Here is a 27,679-nt window from a genome sequence, read left to right on the forward strand (position 1 = left end):
ATATCAGACTGCTTCATCAAAACCACTTCTTTCAAACATGCCCACTGTATCAAATTGACCATCAACAATAAAACTGCCCACCATATCACAATGCCCCAATGCATCAAACCTACCTATCATCTCACATACTGCTGCTTGCATCAGACTGCTTATCTTATCATGCTGCCCAATATATCAAAAGTACAGTCATGTCTCCTCAAGCCGTCTGTCAAATCATTTGTATCTGTCCCTCAATATATTAAACTAAGATCAAAGAAAATGGCACTCCGATCAATTTACATTTAGACAGCACTTTGCCTACAGTGTAAATATGGCTTTTTGCAGAATTGTTTATACAGCTTACTTCATTAACAAGCCCTGAGGATTTTATACATTTACAATTTTTATAAACACATTATATATATATATATATATATTATATATATATATATATATATAAATAAATATATACACATATACACACACACATTATATATACAGTATGTATTATACATACACACACACACACACACACAGAGTATACAAAAATAGATTGCATATGAATAAAACACCATGTTATATGTACAAAAAATACACAAATATTTATCAACCTGTTTAATTCTGTTGAGAAACTAAAGTTAACAGATAATCTGAAATCAGTAGGCCAAAATATAATCCAATTCTGTCTACACCAATTTCATCAGCCCTTTGCCAGCTTGTCATCCCTGGACACTGTACATTGATACACATAAACGTTGATGACTCTCCCAGAACATGACAAACATCTGACGATGGTTGAACTCCCCATGAGTGCTGCCCTTTATATCCAACTGCTTCCTCCTGCTGAAGTGGCCATCAAACTGTAAATGTGTTGAGCAGGTACACTTCATATGGTGCAATAATGCCACCACTGATAACAGCAACGGTCACCATTTAGGCTATAGAAGTCCAGATATGTTTTCACCCTGCAGTGATGTAGTCAGCATAAGGGACAGCATTCTATCCCATAAGGGGTATGGGTTTTGGAAGATGTTAAGGGTGGGCGCAGCATCGGTTACAATATGAAATATGACCACATCACATGGAATTAAGCCCTCTCCTCCTCAAACTGCCCATTTACCCTCAATGTTTATGAGGTAGTTGGACCATAGGTAACAGGAGACAACACCCTCCCCCCCCCATAGCCAGTCCCCATCTAATGGTTATCAGCCATTAATAACTTGATTATTCAGTTACATTTAAAGACTGGAGTGTCCTGCTTAGCTACTCTAAAGTGAAAAGTCCCAGCTCTGTAATCCCCACGACATTTCACTTGCCTGCTTGTCGAATCTCACAGCCATCTGACAGCAAGTTCATTGACAGAAGCACAAGAGAAAGACAGAAGCCAGCAGCTTCACTTCAGGTGAACTTTGTAGGCCTGCTGTTCAGCTCGAAATTCTTCTTTGTTTTGACAACATGACTGCAGATGCAGCACTGCCAGGGTATAAGCAACAAAGTCCGAGGAGAGATGGGAATTAAAAAAAAAAAAACACCACCACCACCACACCAATCAGCCACACCTGCAGGCTGCCATCCACTTCCTTCTTAAAGAGGTGCTGACGCACCAGGGCTGTGTGCATACGACCTTAAGAAGGTGGAGCTAAGACAGCAGGCAGGTAGAGGCGGCACCCAACACACAAACAGGGGTCTGTTTGACTTGTTACCTGGGGCTAGCAGGAAGGAGGGTGGGTCTGGGAGATCGTGAGAGTGGGGAGGAGAGTACAAGGCGAGGCAACAAAAAAAAAAAAAATTAATAAAGAAATTGCATAGGAGGTTTGCTTCCCTGAACTCTCGCCCATAGACAAATGTGTTTGGCGCGAAAAGGCCTAGTCAGCGTTGACACATTTAAAACACACCTACACCCTCCTTATTCTGTACCTTACTCCCTTCTAACACCTCATCACCGTCTAGTGACATGCTTTCCTTCAACTGTCTTCCACTTCTGGAAAAATTAATTATGGGCAAAAGAGAAAAGCCAAGCAAAATGACACCTTTTATTGGCTAACTAAAAAGATTACAATATGCAAGCTTTCGAGGCAACTCAGGCCCCTTCTTCAGGCAAGATGTAATCATTACATATTGCCTGAAGAAGGGGCCTGAGTTGCCTCGAAAGCTTGCATATTGTAATCTTTTTAGTTATCCAATAAAAGGTGTCATTTTGCATGGCTTTTGTCTACATTCATAATGGCTAACACGGTACAACACCCTAGTACTTATGGGCAAAACAAAATGAGAGCAGTGCAGCCTTCCTTACATGCAAAGTCGCTGCTGCGGACACATTGGTCTCTGAGAATGGCAGCTGGCACCTGCATTTTACCCACCTTTGCCTTTTTCCTGCAAGTCTCACAGTCAAACTGGTGTAACAAATTACTACAAGCTGCCATTACAGAGCATTCTACATGGGCACAGCCTACCAGCATCATAGGATTCTAGGTCTACCTCAATATCTCACATCCTATTTAAAGACTGGGGTAGCCCCTTCATGTAGTACAATTAAGGCTGGCATGCCCAAAGGATTGTGGTTATAAAATGTCAGACAATATATTTACATACAATAAATATAAATAAAATAAACAAATATTTTATAACCTCCAAGGTAGTGTCTTGCACTGTATGCAAGTACTGGATTGCCTTGATATCCTAGGACTCTCTTTAGAATAAAGGACACTGAAAGGTGTTCCAAGGAGAATATCAGCATTGGGATGTTTTTGTTGCTATTGCATTTTGGGCTTTAATGATCAGTTTCTGACATTTTCTCCATTTGTTTTGATTTTGTGCCTGCTCTAACAATGTTCTAATTTGATGCTTTATTTTTGATTTCTGACTATTCATAGCAGTATAGTGAACCTAATGTACTGGATGAGGCAGCTTTCATTTTGATTAATGTGATGCATTAGGCTGCTGTACTTAGGCGTGTGTATTCATGTATTTTTTAAATATTTTAATTTTTGGCTTTTGTACCATTTCTGACACCAGTTTAGAAGAGTTAGGCTAAGTAGCTCACTGCTACTGTGTGTATAGAAAAGAAACGTCCCCTTCAAAATATTCACATTTTGTTGCCTTGCAGCCGGAAATGAAGACACACATGAAAAAAATATATTTCTCCATTTGTATGTACTCAATACAACTTATAACAGTCAAGTGAAAGATATAATAGAAATAAAATAAATAAAACAGAATCACCGAGATGGTGAAAGGATTATCATACCCTCTGTCCCTAAAATACTTGTAAACTAATCACCTTCTCCACTGCATGCCAAGCTAATTGGCTTCCAGCTGTGATCGATTGTAATCATTCGGATTTATTTAGCTATTCCTGAAGCATTCTGGTGCTTGGAAGTGCAACTGAAATAAAACAATCAACTACAGGCGGCAAGGCAATATTAGGAGATGGATACAAAAAGATTTCAAAGGCTTTATCAATCCCTAGGAGCACAGTACTGTCCATAATTAAGAAGTGGAAAGTGTTTCATACTACTAGGACACTTCCAGGATCAGGCTGTCCCTCCAAACTGGATGGAAGAACGAGGAGGAAACTGGTCAGAGAGGCTACCAAGAGACCAATGGCAACTTAGAAGCAGTTTCAGGAATTTTTTGGCAAAGAGTGGTCATTGTGTGCAAATGAGAAGAATATCACCAGCATTCCTCAAAAGTGGAAATTACGAGAGGATTGTAAGAAAAAAGCCACTCCTCAAGAGAGGCTACATTAATTCTCGATTGAGCTTTGCAAAAAAAATGCACCTTGAAGATTCTGAGGCCAAATGGAAAAAGGTGTTATGGTCAGAAGAGACCAAAATCAAACCATCTGGCCTCAACGCCAAACGGTTTATCTGGCACAAAACCCAATACAGCTTACCATTCAAAGAACACCATACCAACAGTAAAGCATGTAGATGGTAGCATCATGTTGTTGGGGGGGGGGGGGGGGGGGGGGGGAGAGGGGCTTGGTTCTCTACAGCAGGAACTGGGGCACTCATCAAGATGGAAGGAAAAATGGTTGGGGCAAAACACAGTCAAATTCTTGAGGAAAACCTGCTGTCCTCTACCAGAAAGTTGTCAATGGGAAGAAGGTTCACCTTCCAACATAATGACCCGAAGCACACAGCAAAGTTAATCACACAGGGGCGGAAGGAGAAAATTTTAATGTCCTTGCATGGTCTATTCAGAGCCCAGACTTAAACCCTATTGAAAAATCTGTGGAATGACTTGAAGATTGCAGTCCACCAATGGTCACCATCCATTTTGACGACGCAGCTTTAACAGTTCTGTAGAGTGAGCAAATATTGCACAGTCTAGATGTGCAAAGTTGGTAGAGAAGTATCCAAACAGACTCGTGGATGGAATTAAAGCAAAAGGTGATGCCACAAAGTACTGACATTTTTGGTGATCCTTTAACCATCTCAACATTTCGTTTTTTTTTTTTTTTTTCTCTGAACTCTCTTGCTATTATATCTTTCACTTGGGTGTTTATAAGCTGCATAACAGAAAACAACAACATAGTCCATCTTGAGAGGCGGTGCTATTTCTCTAAAATTATAAATAATGCTAGTAATCCCAGAGTTTTATTCTCTACAATTGATCGTCTGCTAAACCCAGGTCACTAAATGGAATGCCTCCAAAAAACTTCCAGTGAAACTTGAGGCTTTTGCTATATTTTTTAAATCACAAAATTAATGATATTAGAAATAATATAGTACATCTCCTCAATACTGATCCTCTTAAACCCCGGTACTCCATTTTAAACAAATTAAATTCTTTCACCAGGATAGATTTACCTGATTTATATAAAATAATTTCTTAACTGAGACTCTCGACCTGCGTCCTTGACCCAATACCAACAAGTATCTGGCATGCTAATTGATAGTATTCTTGACATAGTAAACTCATCATTACATACGGGGGTCTTCCCAGACTGTCTTAAGACTTCTGTAGTTTAACCCCTACTTAAGAAAAATAATCGACTCCTCTGCTTTTGAAAATTTTAGACTCATTTCTAACCTGCCTTTCTTAAGTAAAATCCTAGAAAAGACAGTCATTATGTAGCTAAATAATCACTTGAATAAACATTCTGTTTTTGACAAGTTTCAGTCAGGTTTTAGAACAAATCACAGTACAGAAACTGCACTAGCTAAAGTAGTAAATGACTTGTGGGTAAATGCAGGCAGAGGTTGTGTATCTGTTCTCATCCTTTTAGATCTGAGTGCTGCATTTGATACCTTTGATCACAATATTCTTAGAAATAACCTTAGTCAATGGGTGGGCCTCTCTGGCAGGGTCTTAAATTGGTCAGAGTCTTACCTGGCAGGTAGAAAATTCTTTGTTAGTTGTGGTAATTATACTTCAAAAGACACATGATATTTTATAGTGTTCAACAATGATCTATCCTGGATCCGCTGCTCTTTACGATCTCCATGCTTTCGTTAGGTCAGATTATCTCAAGGCATAACGTGAGCTACCACAGCTATGTGGATGACACACAACTGTATTTATCAATAGCACCTGATGATCCCGACTCTCTTGGTTCACTGACCCAATGTCTTACTTGTGTTTCTGAATGGATGAGTAATTTTCTCAAACTAAATAAGGAGAAAACAGAAATTTAAGTGATTGGCAAAAATGGATATAATAAGGGTATTAGAAATAAACTTGATGCATTAGGATTAAAAGACAGAGGTAAAGAATTTTGGGGTAATTATTGACTCTGACCTAAATTTTAAATCACATATTAATCAGATTAGTAGGACAGAATTTTCTCACTTAATAAATATAGCAAAAGTTAGATCTCTTATTTCTTTGCAAGATGCTGAGAAATTAGTTCATGCTTTTGTTTTCAGTCGGCTAGATATCTCTAATGCACTCCTCTCAGGACTACCCAAAAAAGACATCAAATCGATTGCAACCAGTGCAGAATGCAGCTGCTAGAATCTTAACTAGGAAAAGAAAATCCAAGCACATCTCTCCAGTTTTGATGTCACTACATTGGCTATCCGTGCCATTTAGAGTTGACTTTAAAATACCGCTTACGATTTACAAAGCGTTAAATAATCTCGCTCCATCCTATATTTCAGAATGCCTTTCACCTTACACTCCAAATCATAACCTTAGATCATCAAATGAGTGTCTGCTCATAATTCCAAGAGATAAACTTAAAAGAAGTTGTGAGGCGGCCTTCTGTTATGCACCTAAAATCTGGAATAGCTTACCAATAGAAACTCACCAGGCTAATACGGTGGATCATTTTAAAAAACTGCTAAAAATCCATTATTTTAAATATGCATTTAATTATCATTCATGGTGGCTCCGAAATCCATATTAACTGTACTAACCCCTATTTTCTCTGCTGTTCTTTTTCTGTTTTCTGCCACCCAATCAAAGCATGTGCAGTCCCTACATTGATGGATTGAAGGCCAGGGGTCCACATGACCATCATCATCAAATTCTTCCATGTGAAGCCTGAAAACCATGAGGACTGATTGAGATTATTTATGTTGGGTAGAATGCCTAGAGAGGGCTGGGTGGTCTAATGGCCTTGGAACCCCTGCAGATTTTGTTTTTTTTCTCTCTCCAGCTGTCTGGAGTTTTTTTTTTCCCTCCTCCTCCCTGGCCATCGGACCTTACCTTTATTCTATGTTAACTAGCATTGCCTAATTTTTTTTTTAGATTTTGTCTTTTTTCTCTTTCTTCATCCTGTAAAGCACTTTGAGCTACATCATTTGTATGAAAATGTGCTATATAAATAAATATTGTTGTTGTTGCATTGAGTAAATAGAGCTGGAAAAATGTGTGTGTGTGTGTGTGTGTGTGTGCATCTTCATTTCAGGCTACAAAGCAACAAAATGTGAATATTTTGATGGGGGGAGGCATTCTTTTCTATACACAATGTATGCCAGGGCCTACTAGAAACACCCCACCATCACTGAGTACAGACTGCAGCTGCATGTCTCACTCTGAAACCATCCTCGAAGTCAAACCAGACAGGCAGAAACTTGTCTCAGCCGCAGAACCAGTAAAGCAGGAAAACGCAAACCAATGAGTATTCACCTCCTACATCTGCACATTCCTCAGCGGCAGCACGCCCATTTGCACTCACAACCAATGCTTAGTTTGTCTTTTGCAAAGGGAGTCAGTTTTATGCTTATTTCACCTTCTACTTTGAGGCAATTAAGAAGAGTGGGCACAACCTTAGCTTGCACAGACTGCCTGTAAAGTTGCCAGCCTCATTTCAGTCTCCATAGCTTGACACAAAAGACTTGAGCTGGCAGGTGTGCACATGCTGGATATGCTCATAATCTGGACTGATATGATCACTGCTATAGTCACTTATTCAGTGATGCACATGGCTACACACTTATATTGTGTTTCCAAACTAACAATGGAACATGCCATGATGCCAGGAAAATACTGCATGTAAAAGCTGGGAAATCATTGGCATTCCCCTTTTTATTGTTTTAACTAGTTTAAAAAGGAATTCGTACAACATTTTACTTCATTAACCCTTTTTGAACAGGGCAATACCAATGAAGGATTACCAGGCTTGAGGCGGAGTCTATCCCGACAACAGGAGGCTTGAACCAGCCCAAGATAAGATCTTCATGGCACAGTCAAACACACCATGCTATTTAAACTCATCAGTTAACCTAAAATGGAGATCTTTGGAATGAGGGATGAAAAGTAAGCACTGGTGGACAATGACCTCACCATGACACAAAGAGAAGATGAAAAGTTAAATCATCCAAGCTAGGGTGCAAACCCTGGAAGTGTGAGGAAGCACAGCTAATGAATAGAAAATTTATAAAGTAGACTAAATAGGTACACATTAATGTGTTTTTCTTTTTTTTGTGACCACTAGGGGTGGCTCTACTATTTAGGTAAACTAGTTGGTCACCTAGGGGCACAATTTAAAAGGGCAGCATTTTAAGAGCAATACAAAATTACACACTTTTGGACTCCGTACGACTATCGGATTATATTATTTTACTAGCCGAAGCCCGCCGTAGCATACGGCAGTGTAAGAATAGGAACAGAAAATGGTGAGAAAGGAATTCAGAAATCAAGGAGAAATAAATACTTCTTGAAAGACACAGTTGTGAATAGGTGTTTTGGTGGAGATGACAGATAATGAGTCGAAAGATCTACTCATACTACAATATCAGGTCTGTGCTCTGGTCTTTGGGTATCCGACAGTGCATGTAGAATTTCCGGCCAAGCAGGATTACATGTGAAAGTGATAAATAAATCGGGCTTTCCGAATTTATGTACTATGGCCATGGCATCCTGATAGTTTTGTTGCATGTATCTTGAACTTCCTGGAAATGTGGACGGTAATATGATCATTTTGCCTACACATACGTTATTTTCAGCGTTTGCTTGCAGTGCGTCTGATAGTCCTTTGTATTGTTCCACGCGCAGATCTTGTTGATGTAATCTGAGATAGTTGAGACGCGCACCCTCTGTTTTAACAAACACATCTACGATGTACTGTTGGAATAGTTTGCTGCTGGAGTGCAAAATACTAAATATATTCCTCATTGCTAATCTGTATGCGTAAAATTGGCATTGAGTAAGCCTTATTCGCTTGGCGGTTCTTTTATCGGAAACGTTGTAAATCTTTGTGCTAGCCAATATATCCGTAAGGGAATAAAAGTGGGTAAACCAAAGGATCACAATTCATATTGAACATGGAAATCTGTTTACAGGAGTTGCCTAAGGGATAGATGCAAATGTCCCTTTCGGCAGGTGGTTCGCCATCTTCTCCAACGAAAATCGCTGCAACATCGGTGTGACATGTCGGGGCATTGTATTGTCATAAATCCTGCCTAGGGTTTTCCTTGAAAACCATTCGTACAGATGCTGTTGGATTGGACTGAGCGATTTCATGCATGTGATTGTATGATTTAGCGAAGGGGTTGATGATTCTGAGCATGGAATCTAGAAGCAGAAGTAAATTTTCGCTGCATGCAGAGTTTGCTTTATTTTGTAAGTGTACTTTAGTAGCTTGCGCTGTGTCAAAAACATACAACTGTCCATATCCTGGAGAGGTAGAAGTGTTAACGATTAGTGGAGAGATTTGGCGATAAATTTGCCCGTGTATTTTAAAACAGTATGGTCCGTGGCCAGGAGGTTGAGTTATCTGTGCACCAATGGAAGCAAATGCTAGAGAAGAGTTGTATTCTCAAATGTGTTCACGATAATTTTTAGCTTCTGATGTTTGCTGTGTAAGAAGCTGTTGTAAAGACACAGGTGACTCCCGCAACGGTGGTAAAGCTACTATACCATTGTGGCAGCACCTCGTGTACTTGTTGGATGTATTACGCTAAGCAGGCCAGTATAGTGAATGACAGTGTTTGCACTGCTGGTCTGGAGTCCCAATGTTGTACTCTTGGATGGGAAGACAGGAATTTAGGTGAAGTACCACCTGTGGTAATGGGAAGAGGATTGTGTGTATGTCTGCCGAGACTGCGTTGGTTTGGAAACGTTGCTTTGCAGATGTCGCATTGCAAAAGTTGTGAATGAGTTTTGTTGTGTTTAGTCAGACAATCCTGTGTAGTGAACTTCTTATTGCATTTCTGGCACTCAAAGATGTTGGGAAAAACGCCTTTTCTTGAGTTTAGCAAGCGAGGTTAGCGTTTGAAAAGTTTTGTTGCAGGAATCACACTGGAAGAATGTGGGGAAGGGTTTTGAGGAGGACGACGAATAGGAATCGAGAAAAGCCATGTCGGCTGCGTGTGGGCGGGACCAGTTTTGAAGAAGAGCCACAGGCAGCGTGGGTAATGGTTTGGAAGAGGACGAATAGGAATCGAGAAATGATGTGTTGGCTGCACGTGGGCGGGACCGGTTTTGAAGTGAAAACAGGACGAACCAGAAGAGAAATATATGTAAGAGATGTTATTTGTGCATATTAGCAATGTTTGGTCTTAACATCCAACGACCTACACAATCCAAAAATAAAATTAACTACAATAATGATAATATTAATCCTCAAACTATAGCATAGAAGACACAGACATGGCAAAATAAAATGAAATGGTCAAAATGGAAACAGGATTGCAGCTATTGAACACGTTTCTAATGGCAGATTTAAATATAATCGTCTCCCAAATAGACTTACAGTACATTAAAACTTGTGTTAAAACTTGACAAATATATTTTCGGTTCTTCACCACCATCTATGAAATTTGCTTTTGGCATGCTAAACCAAATTCTCCATAGTAACCTCTCTCTGGAAAGAAACTCCGAGGCCGTACGTTGATTGGATATATTGCATTATTTGCACAAACAAGGATACAGAAGAGAGGAATTGTGGGTCAAGATTCCTATTTAAAGATAATCATATTTAAGGTTCACTTTGTCATCATATTAGACTTGTCATTTAAATGAATAAAGTAAATTGACATGTATACGTTACAGAACTGGATTGGTAAGAATGGAACTAGATTGTCACCATCTTTGTAAGGTACATGTTTGGGTGGAGGTTTAAATTGAGAACTATAGGGCCTATAAGTGTAGTTTAAATGATACTACAATTACGTGAAAGATTACTGCTTTTGTTTCTTTAGAAAAACATTAAAATACAACAAATAAGAATGCTAATACAGCACAGGTCCTGCTTTTTTTTCTGAACTGGCACCCTGCAACAGTGCATTTTTCTGAGACAGTCTTGTAAACAGACATTGCTGTAAGTAGTTGTTGTAATTAAAACTGTAAATTCACTGTTTTGTAACCAAAAACCTCCATACGTTGCTGTCCCCAGTCCTGGCTCCTCTTTCCCATCTACAGGTTTCAATATACAGGTCTAGCAGTGAGGATTCCACTCAAAGCAAAGGGGATGGAGGGCTACCATTTACACCTTCACCTAGGCCTTCGAAAATAGTCTAGCCCTTCTCCAACTTTTCATTGAGGGTTTCGTTACTGCACTTTTTTTTTTTTATGATAGATAATTAATCCCAAGTGGAAATTCACATAATATAAAATTCACATATTAGTGGCCAACAACCCGGTTTATAAGATTAGGCTAGGCAGCTGCACATTTTTTTTAAATTGAGAGAGGATTAGTCACTAATGTGAATATTCAGACCTGGTAGCTTGACAAAACAGCATTGACCCTTGACCCAGTCTATACCAGTCCAACCAACTAATGGTTAAACACTGAACAGACATACCTTAGTTTGTAATACAGCCTCGAGTAGCCGCATATTGTTGCTCACATTAGTGACCAATCAATACATTTACAGTTGTGTTGAAAGTTTCTATCCAGTCCTATAATGGACTTGTATGTTCAGGCAGTACTAGGTTTTCAGTCATTTCTAAACTGAATCTTTTCTGCGGCAGAAGTGATTGAACAAAATATTTTGTGTGCAATAATCAGTAACTTAGCACATGTTTTAATTTATTGTGGGTTTTCTCAAACCATTACAGATTCACACACAACATACACCTAATATTCCATTAAATGTCCCTTAGCACGTTTAACTTTGATCAGACACTTCTGGTAGCCAACAATTCCTGAAAGAATTTGTACACTTGAACCAAATGTGTTGGTTTCTTGTCACGAATCTGACCTTTAAGTACTATTTTCAATAAACCTAAGGTCAGGACTTTGGGAAGGCCATTAAAATGCTAATGGTAGCTTGATTTAGCCATTCCAAAACTAGCTTGGATGTGTGTTTAGGACATTGTCCTGTTGAAACACTCAAATGTGAGCAAGTTTCTAGCTTTTAACTGATGGGTTTGGGGTCATGTTGAAAAATTCTAATGTAATCCTTATACATTCCCCCATCCACATTGTGCAAAGCATCAGTTCCACTGGTGGCAAAAGTGCCCCACTACCATGTTTAATGACTGGCATAGCATTCTTGGGGTTCAATGCCTCATCCTTTTTGCTTCCAAACAAAGCTCTGGTCATTGTGGATGAAAAATTCAAACTATGCCTCTCTGACCATAACACTTTCCTCAAGAAGACTTTTTCTTTGTCCATGTGATTAGCCATAAACTTAAGTTGAGCTTGAAGGTGTCGCTTTTGGAGCAGGGGCTTGAACAGCAGCCACTCGGTCCCTAGCAATGCAAAACTTGCTTGACTGTGGGCAGTGACACTGGTGTTCCAACAGCTTCCAGTTCATGCTTTCTTTGTGGTTCTTGTATTGAATCTGACCATCCAACCCAATTTCCTTTCAGCTTAGGATAATACGTTAAGTCTTCTTCCAGACCTTTGCAAAGCAACTACAGCTATAAAAAAACTTGCACACACTAACAATTGCTATAACTGATGATCTTGGAATCCAAAGGTGTTTCAAAAAGCCTCAGAGACTTTCCTGACTTGTGTAAATCTACATTCCTCTTTCTCGCATCTGCACTGAGTCTCTTGGACTTCACCATTGTCATATGTGTTGGTCAATCCAATGAGTGCCATCAAAACGAGAAAGAAGCTACCAACTGAAGTGAACTATGATCACGAACAGGCAGTTAAGAGGAACCAAGCTAAAATACACTTAATTCATAATCTATGATCCTGTATGCAGATTTTGAACTCTGTGATGGTTTCAGACAAACATCAATTAAAACTTCTACAATAAATTTCAAATTTTTTGTAATAATGACGTTATGTTGTGCAATCACAGAAAAAGAACAGTTGTACAAATCACTGACACCTGACTGCCCTGATATAGATGTCTGTTATACAGGTGTACAGAAACCTTTTACCACAACTGTGTATTGCAAATTATAGGCAGTTAGACATGTTCATATTAGTGACTGAATGCCCACCATCTATGTTGTAAATGGAACAAAGATTGGGATTCGTAGACATTTTTTTTTCCCATAATGTCTTTTTTACATTATTATCCAATAATCCTATGTATAATATAGGCCTGTCATTTTTTTCAAATTCATTCTTCACAGATTTACCTACTTCAGACCTGTCCAGCTGTCATACTTTTATATAGCACTGGTTAGTTCATGTTTGGCTATACTGCATATAAAGACTAGCATGATAGGAATGCAGGTTTACAAGCTTGTATTCTCACATCACATGTTGGTAGCTGAAATTTAAATTGCACCCCCAATTTTATGTAACAAAAAAAAAAGTCACTACCTCCATCCAAGTACCAGTGATTCAGATCATGTCAATTTGTTGGATGATTTACGCAGCTCTCCCAGCACTAGAGTTGTTTAATAATGCATAAGGAATAAACAAACTGCCTTCCCATTATATATAAAATAATTGTGTGTGGCACAGAGATTAGGACTACTAGTCATGACCCTTTTGGAGTTTCTGCATTCTCTGTCTGTGGCTGCTCTGGTTTTTCCTCCCAAATCCTAAAGTAGTTCTTTTTAGGTTAATTGGACACTCCAGACTTGCCTGATGAGAGCGATGGTGGGTGTATACATGGATGGGACTTGGGGTTTACTTCAGAATTGCTTCACAGCTTACATCTAAAGTGGCCATGATAGGCTTTGGCCACTATAATCCTATAACCAGATTAAATGGGTCCCAAAGTAAATGGATTGAGGTTTATATAAATACTAAATGGACATTTGTGAGCTATACTTGCTCTTTTTATAAAATTGCATAATATGTGTAGATGACGCTATTTAAAGTGAAAAGGTAGATACCAGTAGAATGGTAACTGAGAGGAAGAACAGGCAAGGCTTAACATTAATGGCAATGGGTACCAGACATATCAGCAGGGGTTTATCAGGAATAACAAATCAGCGTCGTAACTATAGCACCATGACACTTTCTCGATGTAAACATCTAGCCAAAGATGGTCTTGTGGTCAGAAACAGACTGCTGATCAAAGGGACAGATAGAGGCTAATATGACTAGTTACTAGAGTAACACAGCAAAACTAATTCAATAAACAGCCAAATACAAAAGTGATGTCAAAACACTCATCTAAAAATGGATAGCTCTGGGAATCATGTCAGCCAGTGACCCAAATTACTACATTGTTGTCATCATAAAACAAGGCAGTACTGTTACACTGCTATTTAAAAAAAACAAAAAACTACCATATACAGGTGCACTGAATAAACACTGCCTAGTCTGATGAATCATGCAGATGGGAAAGCAGACATTGAACCCATTAGTCTATGGATCTACCCTGGCGGGTGTCAACAAACCCAGCTGATTGTGGTGTCGTAATAATATGGGGTGGCATTTGATGCCTTGCTGATGTGACTAGACAAACATTTGAATAATACCTTAACATTTTTGGGTAAACCTTATTTTAGGTACTGCAAAAATACATCTGTTACTCATTTACTATTATGCAACAAGACCTTAACATACACTTCTTTGGGTGTTCGTAACACAAAGCATCAATCAAGTATTTACTCACCTCTGCAATGTGACCTACTAACAGAACTTCACCTTGGAGAGGTTTGAATTGGCCTAACTAACATTTCTCTTGAAATTACAGGTTTACAATAAGACCTGTGAATCCTTCTCAACAAGTAATCTTACTGGCATATCAATACACCACACTGCACAGAGAAAGAAATGACCTAGTCCATGAGAAGCGGTGCTACTTCTCTAAAATTATAAATAACAATGCTAATATTCCAAGAGTTTTATTCTCTGCCATTGATTGTTTGCTAAACCTGGGTAACTCTATGGAAAGCCTCCAAAAAACTTCTAGTGTAACTTGTGAGGCTTTTACTATATTTTTTAACCACAAAAATAATGATATTAATAATAATATAGCACATCCCCTAATACGAAGCCTATTAAATCCTGATATTCTATATTGAGTGACTTAAATTCTTTCACCAGAATAGATTTACCCAATCTATACAGAATAATTTCTCAACTGAAACCCTCCAAATACATCCTTTACCCAATACCAACTAGTTTTTTCAAAGAAGTATCTGGCGTGCTAATTGATAGTGTGCTTGATATAGTAAATACATCATTAAAGACGGGGGTCTTCCCAGACTGGTCTTAAGACTGCTGTTGTTAAACCCCTGCTCAAGAAAAATAATCTTGACAATATTAGACTAATTTCTAACCTGCCTTTTTTTAAGTAAAATCCTAGAAAAGGCAGTCATTACGCAGCTAAATGATCACTTGAATAAACATTCTGTTCTTGACATGTTTCAGCCAGGTTTTAGAACAAATCACAATACAGAAACTGCACTCATATAAAATTGTAAATGACAACAAATGACTTGCAGGTTAATGCAGACAGAGGCAGTTTATCTGTTTTTATTGTATTAGATCTGACTTCTGCATTTGATACCATTGATCACAATATTCTTATAAATTGCCTTAGTCAATGGGTGGATCTCTCTGGCAGTGTGTTAAATTGGTTTGAGTCTTACTTGACAAGTAGAAAATTCTGTTAGTTGTGGTAATTATAATTCAAAGACATATGATATTCTATATTGTATTCCACAAGGATCTCTCCTGGGTCCACTGTTCTTTTCGGTCTACATGCTTCCGTTAGGTCAGATTATCTCAAGGCATAACATGAGCTACCACAGCTATACCGATGACACACAACTGCATTTATCAATAGCACCTGATGATCCCGACTCTCTTGGTTCACTGACCCAATGTCTTACTTGTGTTACTGAATGGATAAGTAGCAATTTTCTCAAACTAAAGAAGGAGAAAACAGTAATCTTAGTGATTGGCAAAAATGGATAGAGTGAGGATATTAGAAATAAACTCCATTACATTTAAAAGTCAAGTCAGAGGTAAAGAATTTAGGGGTAATTATTGACTCTGACCCGAATTTTAAATCACATATTAATCAGGATTACCAGGATAGAATTTTTCCCACTTAAGAAATATAGCAAAAGTTAGATCCCTTATAACTTTGCAAGATGCTGAGAAACTAGCTCATGCTTTTGTTTTTAGTCGACTAGATTACTGTAACACACTCCTCTCAGGACTACTCAAAAAAAGACACCAATCGATTTCAACGAGTGCAGAATGCAGCTGCTAGAATCTTAACTAGGAAAAGAAAATCAGAGTACATCTCTCTAGTTTTGACGTCACTACATTTGCTATCCGTGCCATTTAGAATTGACTTTAAAATACTGCTGATGGTTACAAAGCCTTAAATAATCTCGCTCCATCCTATATTTCAGAATGCCTCTCTCCTTACGCTCCAAATCGTAACCTTAGATCTTCAAAATAGTGTCTGTTTATAATTCCAAGAGCTAAACTTAAAAAAAGTGGTGAGGTGGCCTTCTGCTGTTATGCACCTAAAATCTGGAATAGCTTACTGATAGAAATTCGCCAGGCTAATATGGTGGAGCATTTTAAAAAACTGCTAAAATCCCATTATTTTAACCTGGCTTTCTTATAGCTTCATTTTAGTGCAAACCTTATGCATTTAATTATTATTATGTCTTCACAATCCATACTAACCCCTACTTTCTCTGCTGTTCTTTTACTGGTTTTCTGTGGCGACGATCTGTGCCACCACCACCACCTGATCAAAGCACTGTGCTGTCCCTACATTGATGGATTGAAGGCCAGAGGTCCACATGACCATCATGAAGCCTGAAAATCATGAGGACTGATTTAGATCATTTATGTTACTGTAGGTGGTATGTCCAGTGGGGGCTGGGTGGTATCGGAACCCCTAAAGATTTTTTTTTTTTTCCCCCCCTCCAGCCCTCTGGAGTTTTTTTTTTTGTGTTTTTTCTGTTCTCCTGGCCATCAGACCTTACAATTGCCTAATCTTATTTTTATTTATTTATTTATTTATTTATTTATTTTTTTACAAACTTTTCATTTTTCACATTGTAAAGCACTTTGAGCTACATCATTTGTATGAAAACGTGCCATATAAATAAATAAATAAATGTTGTTTTAAAGGGTTATGAAGACCAAAAGAAGCCTTTATTAAGGTCTTGCTACATAAGAGTAAATGAGTAATAGGTGTATTTTTGCAGTACCTAAACTAAAGTGTTACCCATTTTTGTCCGTCAGGAGCATCCCTTTCACGCAACAATGTACCAATGGGCTTTTTCACCAGAATAACGTAATTAAAGAAAGAAATGATCTCCCTGATCATCTGAGCTCAACTTAATCAAGCATCTGTAGGATGAGATAAATTAAAATTATTCAGAGTAAAGCTCAAACATAATGACAGGACACAGATGTCACCACTGGGCCACATTTCTGTACTATACTTTCAGTACCTAGATGAACACATCACCCAACGAGTTCAGGCCTTTCTGAGGAAAAATGTGCATACAACTCATTCTTCCCATAGGTGTATCACAAAAAGTGGCTAATTGGTTACTGTGTAAATAGATGTAGTGATGTGATTAAATGGAGTTCTGTCTAAGGAAGATTCATACATTGGATGGAGTGCTAGTCATTTGCAGGGTCCATACTAACACACACACACAGGCCAATTCTGAATCACCAATTAACCTAACACAAATACATAATGGAGGGTGTACAACTGTCACACGGACAAGTATTCTAACCCCAAGATGCTGAATCAGTCAGGCTACCCAGTTATAGCTTAAGATAGCGTTTTACTATTTTTTTTTTTTTTCCCAAAAGTCAAAAAGATTGGGCATAACGAAGTGTCATGTAACAAAAGATTCACAAACCCACTTAATTCAATTTGTCAGGTTGGGATCTGAAGCTTACGGTAGCTTCACTGGGCACAAGGCAGGAATCAGCACTGGACAAGACACAAGTCCATTACAATGCCCGCATGCTCTTGCTAGGATACACCTCTTTGAAGGCAGGGAGTTGGGGGGCTGGGGGCGATTAGTGTCAGGAGAAAACCTTATGAAGACAAAGACAGAAAACATGCAAACTCCACATAGACGATGAGAAGGGGGTACAGTATTCAGAACCAGGACACTGGATCCATAAAGCAGAAGCAGTAACTACTGTGAAGCGCAATATTTAATACAGTAATCCCTCGCTGTATCACGCTTCGCCTTTCGCTGCTTCACTCTATCGCGGATTTTATATGTAAGCATATTTAAATATATATCGTGGATTTTTTGCTGGTTCGCGGATTTCTGCGGACAATGGGTCTTTTAATTTCTTGTACATGCTTCCTCAGTTGGTTTGCCCAGTTGATTTCATACAAGGGACGCTATTGGCAGATGGCTGAGAAGCTACCCAACTTACTTTTCTCTCTCTCTCTCGCGCTGACTTTCTCTGATCCTGACGTAGGGGGATTGAGCAGGGGGGCTGTTTGCACACCTAGACAATACGGACGCTCGTCTAAAAATGCTGAAAGATTATCTTCACGTTGCTACCTTTTGTGCAGCTGCTTTGTGAAGCGACATGCTGCACGGTGCTTTGCATACTTAAAAGCACGAAGGGCACGTATTGATTTTCGGTTGTTTGTTTTTCTCTGTCTCTCTCTCTCTTTCTCTGCTCCTGACGGAGGGGGTGTGAGCTGCCGCCTTCAACAGCTTTGTGCCGCAGTGCTTCGCATACTTAAAAGCCAAACAGCCCTATTGATTTGTTTGCTTTTCTCTATCTCTCTGACATGCTCTGCTCCTGACGCACACTCCTTTGAAGAGGAAGATATGTTTGCATTCTTTTAATTGTGAGATGGAACTGTCATCTCTGTCTTGTCATGGAGCACAGTTTAAACTTTTGAAAAAGAGACAAATGTTTGTTTGCAGTGTTTGAATAACGTTCCTGTCTCTCTCCAAGCATGACAATATAAAAATAACCATATAAACATATGGTTTCTACTTCGCGGATTTTCTTATTTCGCGGGTGGCTCTGGAATGCAACCCCCGCGATGGAGGAGGGATTACTGTAGTTAAAAAAGTATTCAGTAGTGCAAGAATTTATATATGTGCTTAAAATTAGGAATGCAGGTCAATACTGATGGCAAATATTTTGCCCAAATGCTACACATCAGAAAAAGCAGCAGCTCTATATTGTTCAATAATAAATGGGACAGAATTGCGACTGAGGGGCTTCTTCTAAATTGAGGGGTGGTAAAGTGGATAAGCACACAACTACCCTGCTCTATGGAAGATCACCAATGTGAGAAAACTGAGCAGACTCTCAGATTTAAATACGAAGTATGCATGTTGTGGGGGGAGTAACTTCTACAAAACTCTGAGGATCTGTCTGTTCAACATATTTTCCTTCCACGTCCCAAAGACGTACGCCTTAAATGGATTGTCGACTCTAAAAATTGGCCTGGAATGAGCAAGTGTGAATATGTAGACTGAGACAGACTGACTGCCCCCCTTTGAATTTGGGCTGGTCCTGCCTTGAGCAAGATATGGCCAGGCTAGGCTAGGTTAAGCCTACTTCTTTTTCTTTCGGCTACTTCAGTTAGGGGTGGCCACAGCGGATCATCTTTTTTCATATCTGTCTGTCCTCTGCATCTTGCTCTGTTAAAGGCAAAGTTAAGGCTCCTAAAAAAAAAAAAAAAAAAAAAACCTAAAACCTAATTAAGTAATATCAGTATAGAAATAGCTGGATGGAGAGACACACTAAATCTTGGCATAATGAAGACATTTCTGGCAGGTTGTGGCATCAAAGGTCATACTCCCCATTAAATGTTTTTTTCTTTTAAACCATATGTAGATATATCAAGAGATATTCTTAATTTAAACAGTAACTAAATGTAAAAGTGATAAATATTTTGCAACATTTATATTTTGTAGTCCACCATATAATTTACATAAACAGAAATGCAAATTTTGTATGTTTTAAAACAAAGTCCACCCATACATTTATCTCAAACACCTAAAATTTGAATCAGGTGCACCAGAGCTGGTGAAAATAATTAGAATATCTTTAAAAAGGATCTTGAAGAAACTGGTCTTATTAAAACCTCCAACATTTAGTTTGTTTTGATCTCTGTTTTTGAATTGTGTGTTATCACCATGCCTTAACAGATATCCAAACACTTCAGAAAGAAAGTTATAGATGCCAAGTAGTGAGAATGAGAACAGAATGTAAGATGTTGAGAGAAGCTTCTAAGAACCCCAGCATTTTATCACAGGACTAATAAGTAGCTCTTGCCAGTGTTGATGTCAAAGTGCAGGAGTCCACCATTAGAAAGAGCTGCACAAATTAGATGTATATGGGACATGTGCCAAGAGGAAACCTTTGCTATCCAGAAAGAAAATTAGGACAAGAAAAAAGTTTACCCATGAACTCCTAGACAATGACAAGGACTTCTGGAATGATGTGCTCTGGAGAAACAAGGCATAGATAAGAATGATTTGGCTACACTACCAGGAGACATTTTGTCAAAAATCAAAGACAACACTTGACCAGAAGAAACTGATACCAACTGTAAAGCATAGTGGTGGAATGGTTATGGTTTCAGGATGCTTTGCTTTATCAGGGGCTAGACAGCTCAATATCACAGAATTCACTGTGAGTAATTCATTGTACCATAGGGTGCTTGAGGATAATGTGAGACCATCTATCAGAAAACTAAGGCTAAGCAAAAAGTGGACTTGCAACCTGACAATGACGCTAAACACATCAGTATATCCATCAAGGAATGCCTGAAAAGAAGGAAGTGGAGGGTTCTGGAATGACCAAGTCAAAGTCTGGATCTAAATCCCATCAAGATGCTATGGGGGAAAATATGAAACAGTGTATGTGTGCACAGCTGGAAACGTACTGCATTTAGGAGTGGGAGAAACTGTCCCCCAGTCAAAGTCAGAGACTGCTAGACGGTTGAACAAATGATTACTTGAGGTGGTTTCTGCTATTGGGGAAAAAAGGGCAATACCAGCTATTAGAGCCAAGGGTAGACTTACTTTCTCCCCACAGACAGAAATGGCATATCTGTTAATTTTTCACAGAATAAATTGCTATATAGTCAAATAATTATGTCACCTTTATCTAAAGATACTGCTTAAATAAAAAATAAAATCTTAGGTCCACAAATGTTAAAAAAAAGAAAAAAAAAAAAAAAAAAAAAAAGTCATTCACATGATGGTGGTGAAGGTGAAGGTAGTGAACCAGCTGAGGGGAGGAAAGGATGCTGGGATCTGTAGTATCCAGGGTGAACTTCTCCAGGCCAGTGGTAAGGCTGTCCTCTTGGCATTGCAACCAATCTTTGCTTCCATTTGGGAGACTGGCATCATCCCAACTGACTGGAAAACGGGTCATCCCTATCTGGAAAGGGAAGGGTGATCACCTGGATTGCAGCAACTACAGGGTGAGAACACTGCTGTCAGTGCCGGGTAAGGTCCTTGCTGGGGTTGTCCTCAATAGGATCCGTGGTCACTTGCTCACCTACCAGAACAGTCTGGTTTTACGCCCAAGAAGTCTACCATCGACCGCATCCTGGCACTGAGGGTTCTCATGAAGTGCAAATGCGAATATCGGCAGTTTCTTTGCAGCCTTTGTTGATTTTCACAAAGAGTTCGACTCAGTTCGAGGTTGCTGGATATCATGGCCGCCCTGTACACTGGTACTGTGAGTGCTGTGCAGAGTGGAGGCAGGACCTCTGCATTTTTCTCCAGTTGATTCTGGGGTTTGTCAGAGGTGTGTTTTTGCTCCTACTCTGTTCAATGCTTGTATGGACTGGGTGTTGGGCAAGGTCGTGGGGTCCAGCGGCTATCGGGCATCTGTTGGTGAAGAAAGATTCACAGATCTTGACTTTGCTGATGATGCTGTGATCTTAGCGGAGTCAATGGAGGCTCTGATCGGGGCACTCGAGAGACTGAGCGAGGAGTCCGAGTGTCTGGGCTTGCGAATGTCCTGGATAAAAACCAAGATCCAGGCGTTTAATGACCTCTTGGGCACAGCCATCAGCAGTGTGTCTGTATGCGGAGAGAGTGTTGACCTTGTTGAGAGGTTTACTTACCTTGGCAGTGACATTCATGTCTCTGGTGACTCTTCCTATGAAGTCAGTAGACGGATTGGGAGAGCATGGGCATTCATGAGGTCGCTGGAAAGGGGTGTGTGGCGCTCCTGATATCTATGCAAAAGGACGAAGGTCCAAGTCTTTAGAGTCCTGGTGCTTCCTGTCTTGCTATATGGTTGCGAGACATGGACGCTATCCAGTGACCTGAGACGAAGACTGGACTCCTTTGGTACTGTGTCTCTTCGGAGAATCCTTGGGTACTGTTGATTCGACTTTGTGTCGAATGAGCAGTTGCTCATGGAGTCCCGAATGAGGCACATTACCTGCATTGTGAGGGAGCGTCAGTTACGGCACTACGGCCATGTGGCATGTTTCCCAGAGGGTGATCCGGCTCGTAAGATCCTCATTGTTGGGGACCCGAGTGGCTGGACCAGGCCAAGGGGTTGCCCACGTAACACCTGGCTGCGACAGATAGAGTGTCATTTCCAGAGGGTGGGACTGGACCATGTGTCTGCCTGGGGGGCTGCAAACCGGGATCCCAAGTTGTTTGTCGTGTAGTGGGTGCGGAAACGTACTGTACCAGTGCATGCTCCCCAACTTGACATGATACATATACAGACAGCAGAAAATGAGACTATAATTTTCTTACACTTTCAAAGACAATTCCCCTGCAAAAACTGCCCGCTTCCAGTGCTGCCATTCCCCTGGAAGGTCACAGAATAATGTGCCTTCATTTTTGCTCACTAGACAAAGTCTTTACAGCTCTTTGGCAAACCATCTGATAAATCTTTCGAGTCCAGTACTGACCAGCCAGGCACTCTGCCACTTTCCTTTGTGCTTTCCACCTTTACTCATTTTTTTATTAAATTACTTTACATAATGAATAGCTGGAGGGTATAATTTAGCTTTCATTTGCTGGACAACAAAGTGTAACTCACAGAGCACCAATCAGATGCCAGTCCCGGATGTTCTGCACATGTTTTCCTGGTTCATTACCTGTCTTCAAACCATTGAGAGCAGTCACCACAGTAACCCTTTCATAAAAGATTAAACTGACTGGGCTTAATTGTTTACTAAGCAGGAGGAAGTCCTTGAAAGCAATGCCTGTTTTTTTATATTTATATAAATATAATAAACAAACATTAGTGTAGACACTACACTGTGATTAAATAGGGCATTAAATTTACACCTCCACTGTACCCCAAGAAATCGTTCTCTTGAATTAACACACACATCGAGTTGCATACAACACCACCAAATATACTACGTCATTCATTTTGAATTTTGAAAAATTACAAGCAGCACAACTACAAGAATTCGGGACTCAAATTTCAGCTTCTGTTGAATTTGCAAGTTCCTCCCGAGTCTGAATGGGATTTCCTCCAGGTATGCCAGTTTTCCTCTGCCTTCACAATATGCTAGGCTCTACTGTTAGGGTAGATTTAGCAGAGACCACCAGACAGAGGGGCAGTTGGCAAAAGTTTATAGAGAAGTACTAAAATTACTAAAGACCAAGATGACTTCACTAAAAATGAAAGTGAGAATTTATTATGCTTATGCGTGTAGGGAGACTTGGGAATTAAAATCCGAACATCTGAAGAATTTAGAGAGAACGGAGATGTGTGTGATAAGATGGATATGTGACGTGACAAAGAAAGACAGATCTTCATTCGATGCAGCAGGGAGTCTTTTAAACCTATAAATGTCTTGCAGAGGTGCCATCTTAGGTGGTATGTGCAAGTGATGCAAAAAAAGATGACGACTGGTTGAGGCAAAGTTTTGATCAGTCAGTCAATGGTAAGAAGCCTAAAGGTCACCAAAGAAACTGAGTGATGAGGTGAGAAGACATACAGTGTGAAGAAAATGCAGCTTACAGATGCCGATACACAGGATTGAAATCAATGGAGAAGAGGAACCCAAGGTAAAACAGCCAACCTGAGTTTATCCTGGAAACAATATATAAAACTGATGTTAACGATGCCAGTTTTCCACTTTCATCCCAAAAATGTAAAGGTTAGGTAATAACAATGTGAATGACTGTTAATGAGTGAACTGTGAATGACTGATGGCCTCACCCATGGTTTGTTCCCATATTTTGTTCTTTGCAGAAGTGGCCTTAGGGGTGTGCGGGGCTTCGGGCTGACCAACCCCATGCAGGGCCAGTCACGTCAAACGCTGTTACTGGTACATGTGGACTGTACCAACTTGCGTGCAAATTTAATAAAAATAAAGTTAACATACACCGGATTTTCTCATTACTGTATTTAGCTAAATTTTTGCACAAACTTTATCAAAATAATGATATAATCTATTAAAAAAGTGCGGCATGATCTCTTCCACTCATGGCGTTGACAGCAATACAGCTAAACCAGTAAAAAAATGTTGCTGCGTGTTCCACTACCAAACACTTCCTGCACTATTTTAACTAGACCTATTGTTGCAAACCGAACCAAAGACTCAACTAAGAAAAGATGGCAGGCTCTCCGGATACGAATGAGTCATAAGTGACAAGCCAGCAGTTGTTCCCAAGTCAAAACAGAAGCCAACCCAGCAGCTAATGGGCTATACCTATTTTAGGAAAGGATTATACTGGTGACCCTTTTCGGGCAATGAAGATGGACTATGGAATGTTTTCAAAAACGTACATGTATGGAATTTGACCTTGAAGAGGGATTTTAAAAGGGTTCCTCTTAGAAGCATCTCAAATATATTACTGTATGTATGTCATATGTGTAATATATGTAATTAATATTTTAATTTTTTATATATATTATACACATACATACACACACACACACTGAGAATATAACTTGACAAATCTGCTCGAATGGAACAAGCGAACTTCAAAAGCGGGGCCTTTGGCAGTCGTCCCACTTGCCACCCCCAAACGCTGCCCTTAGTTCATTGCTACCCAGAAAGGTACTCACTTCCTACAAACCTGAACTGGATAAGTGGGTTACAAAATGAAAGGATGGATGGTCTTTTGGAAAGTACCTTCATATAGTGTTCCATCCTCCAATTGCTTGTAGCCAGTCAAATATTTTTGGGAGCAAGTATTCGAAATTGCTATCTTGTGGTGTCGTAGTGGTTGTTGGTTTGTATTGCATTCAGCCAGACTACCTGAAACAGCTTTTGACTTGGCTTATTATAATTCTGTCACACTGGGTCTAATGAAGTATGCAGCACAACCCCAGGTCCAGGCTTGGTCTTGTTACATCTGGACTACTTGTACTCTCCTAGGGCAGGAGTACCAGTATGTTTCACCAGGCCAATACAGATGATTCAAAATGCAGCAGCACATCTGGTGTTCAATCAGTAAACACGGGCACAAGTCAATCTTCTTTTCAGATCAGTACATTGGCCGGCTGTAGAAGGGCATATTAAGTTCAAACCCTTGAGGCTGGACTACAGGGCAGACAATGGGTTGGCAGCTATATAAATGGAGACACTTTGCGAGACCCTATGATCCTTCTCGACCACTGCAGATGAATAGTGTCTGGCGATACCAGTTCTGTGTGACATAAAATCTCAGTCCAGACTGTTTTCATGTGTAGCCTAAGGCTGGTGGAACAAGTTGCCCACTCCCATTTGAGATTTTGACTCCCTCAAAGTGTTTAAGAAGCATTTGAAGGTTCTTGACTGGTGAATTTCTGTGACTAATATTAATTCTTTGGTATTTTGTTCTGAGCCCTACACTTATGATGATCGATTTTGTAAGCTTGCCCTGTAACAGTTGTCCCCAAACAGTACCCCAGACTGAGGTTTACTCTTTTGTAAGTCGATTTGGAGAAATGTACCTGATAAGGAAATAAATGTAATTTCTTACTAGTTATTTGCACATTTAGATTAACCCAGTAGGGTAAAGTTTAAGTACTGTATTCTCCAAACTATCAGCGCAGATGTGGATTGGCCTTTCGAGATCACATGACTATTCTGAATCATAGTTTCAGACAGATCCCTATAAGCTAAAAGAGAACAAATGTTTGACTAATGGATAGGATTTATTCTTTTGAGTCTGCTAAACAAAAGTGATCGACAGACAAAAAGTGACCTCAATAACATACTTTTTTTTAACTAAACTAAGTTAACTTAACAAGGCCAGTTGTATAGTGTAACATTTGACTGGTCAGTTAGCTGGAACAAATAACCTGCTTCCCGCAGGACAAGCTTTGCTACCTATACCAAAAATTGTTACTTTTCGTTATGCTTCCATAGGGAGTAACAGTGGTCGCTGGTCCCCTTGCATGGCTCATTGGGTCGCCAGGAATTCAAAACCTGAAGGCTGTCAAGCTACCCGTGGGTTTCAAGACACTCAAACCGACGTTCGAGGTGTCCGTCAGTCTGCAAACTGCAAGGCACGCTCAACATAGAAATTGGTTATCAAGCAGCAAAATTGAACCCAGATACGGCATATGTTAGCACAAATTGTCCAGTGAAATTTTAGGCTCACATACACAAAAAAATTCAGTTCAGCGAATATAGTGAAACAAACTGCGTTACCCCAAAGCTGTTAGACGATCCTTTCTGGTGGGTTAACCGGCATTCATTCGCCCCAAATTAAACAGTATCTGGTTCGACAATGCTTCACATGACGGGTCGAACTATGATAACTGAGTAAAAAAGTAAAAGACGCCGATGGGCAAAGCGTCATTTTGAGGAGACAGAAAATCCAAACACGAGGTCGATTCTTACCTGCACTGCTGCTCAGAAGCACTCTTCTTCTACGGACAGCTTTCCTTCAAACTGGTGGAGACATACCAAAACACGCGACAGGCACGTAAAGAAACTCGAAAAAAAAAAAACAAAAACCAAAAAACCGGTATCTCCGATGTGGCGGCGCGTGAGTGAATGCGAGAGTGCTTTCGCTAATCTAGGTGCAGATGCGCGTTTCCGAGCACCTGAGCGCGCCACCGCGCCTCACAACGTTTCAAAACGAATGGAGAGCGAAAGGAGAGTAAGCTAATTCAGAATCTGGATGGTAAAAATGTTACTTGCATAGTTTGTGTAGCCAAAAAGCGCACCAGTACTTTGATTACTTCAAAATAAAAAACAGGAGGATGTGATTAGTGCAGTTAAGTATTTCTTTTAGTTCAGAATGAAAGACACATTATATGTATGGTTAGGTAAAGAAACTAAGAACGTTAAAGCGACTATTATATGTTATAAATACTGCTAATTTCAAAGATCACCTTAGAAGGGAAGAAAAGCTTATTATACAAATTTTAAGCACAAGTAAAGTACAATTTAGTTTTTAGAAGTAAATTCATGGATTTAAAAATCGTCACGTGTAATCGTTGTTTTGCATTAAACCACGCCCAGTTTTCGGACTAAAACTTCAGGAGCGGCGCCCAACCCATCGACAGTCCTACAAGTAACCCGCAAAGACTTGTTTTTAACCGACTTTCTATGTCTACACGCCACAGGGTGTAATTTTTTGCTTTTAACAAGACGAGTGTCTTAATTAAAAAGGAAAACTATTTCAAAATTAGAGATTTTTTATTTTTTATATGAGAATGTATTTGTCACATGGTAAACATCTATACTTTATTAATTTATATAAGTCTTGTTATATGTTTGTACCTTGTTAGTATACTTAAGATTATGATCATTTGTGCCTTTTTCGTCTGCTGTTGTGACCCTGTAATTTATTTCCGGATTAATAGAGTCTATCTCTCTGGTGGTCGACCCCGAATTGATCACATTGAGTGTATTATGTGTGACAGAAAATGATTATTCTGTCGTTCAGGTTTCGTTCCGACTTTCTGACTTGATTCTGCATGCAGGGACAGGCTTCGTTTCCACGAAACCTTGTGCTGAAATAAGTTCTGAACGAGTTCAGGAAAAGGAGAGATGAATAAAGGAACGATTAA

General features: G+C 39.6%; 1 protein-coding gene across 2 annotated transcripts in view; it reads right to left on the bottom strand.

Annotated features, from left to right (window-relative positions):
- Positions 1-26,760, bottom strand: part of tjp3 (tight junction protein 3) — a 75,122-nt gene extending 48,362 nt beyond the window's left edge. The window contains exon 1 of one of the 2 annotated variants that reach the window (XM_028816281.2): positions 26,502-26,760. Coding sequence is in view for 1 of the 2 variants with exons in the window: in XM_028816280.2 (XP_028672113.2) it covers positions 1,296-1,319 (24 nt within the window). In the remaining variant the exon portion in view is untranslated. Of the gene's footprint in view, positions 1-1,295; positions 1,501-26,501 lie in introns of those variants that run through there. The other variant, XM_028816280.2, reaches the window with a different exon arrangement.
- Between the last annotated feature and the right edge of the window lie 919 nt (positions 26,761-27,679).

The sequence above is a fragment of the Erpetoichthys calabaricus genome, chromosome 12 (assembly GCF_900747795.2).
Source record: "Erpetoichthys calabaricus chromosome 12, fErpCal1.3, whole genome shotgun sequence".
Lineage (NCBI taxonomy): Eukaryota > Metazoa > Chordata > Cladistia > Polypteriformes > Polypteridae > Erpetoichthys > Erpetoichthys calabaricus.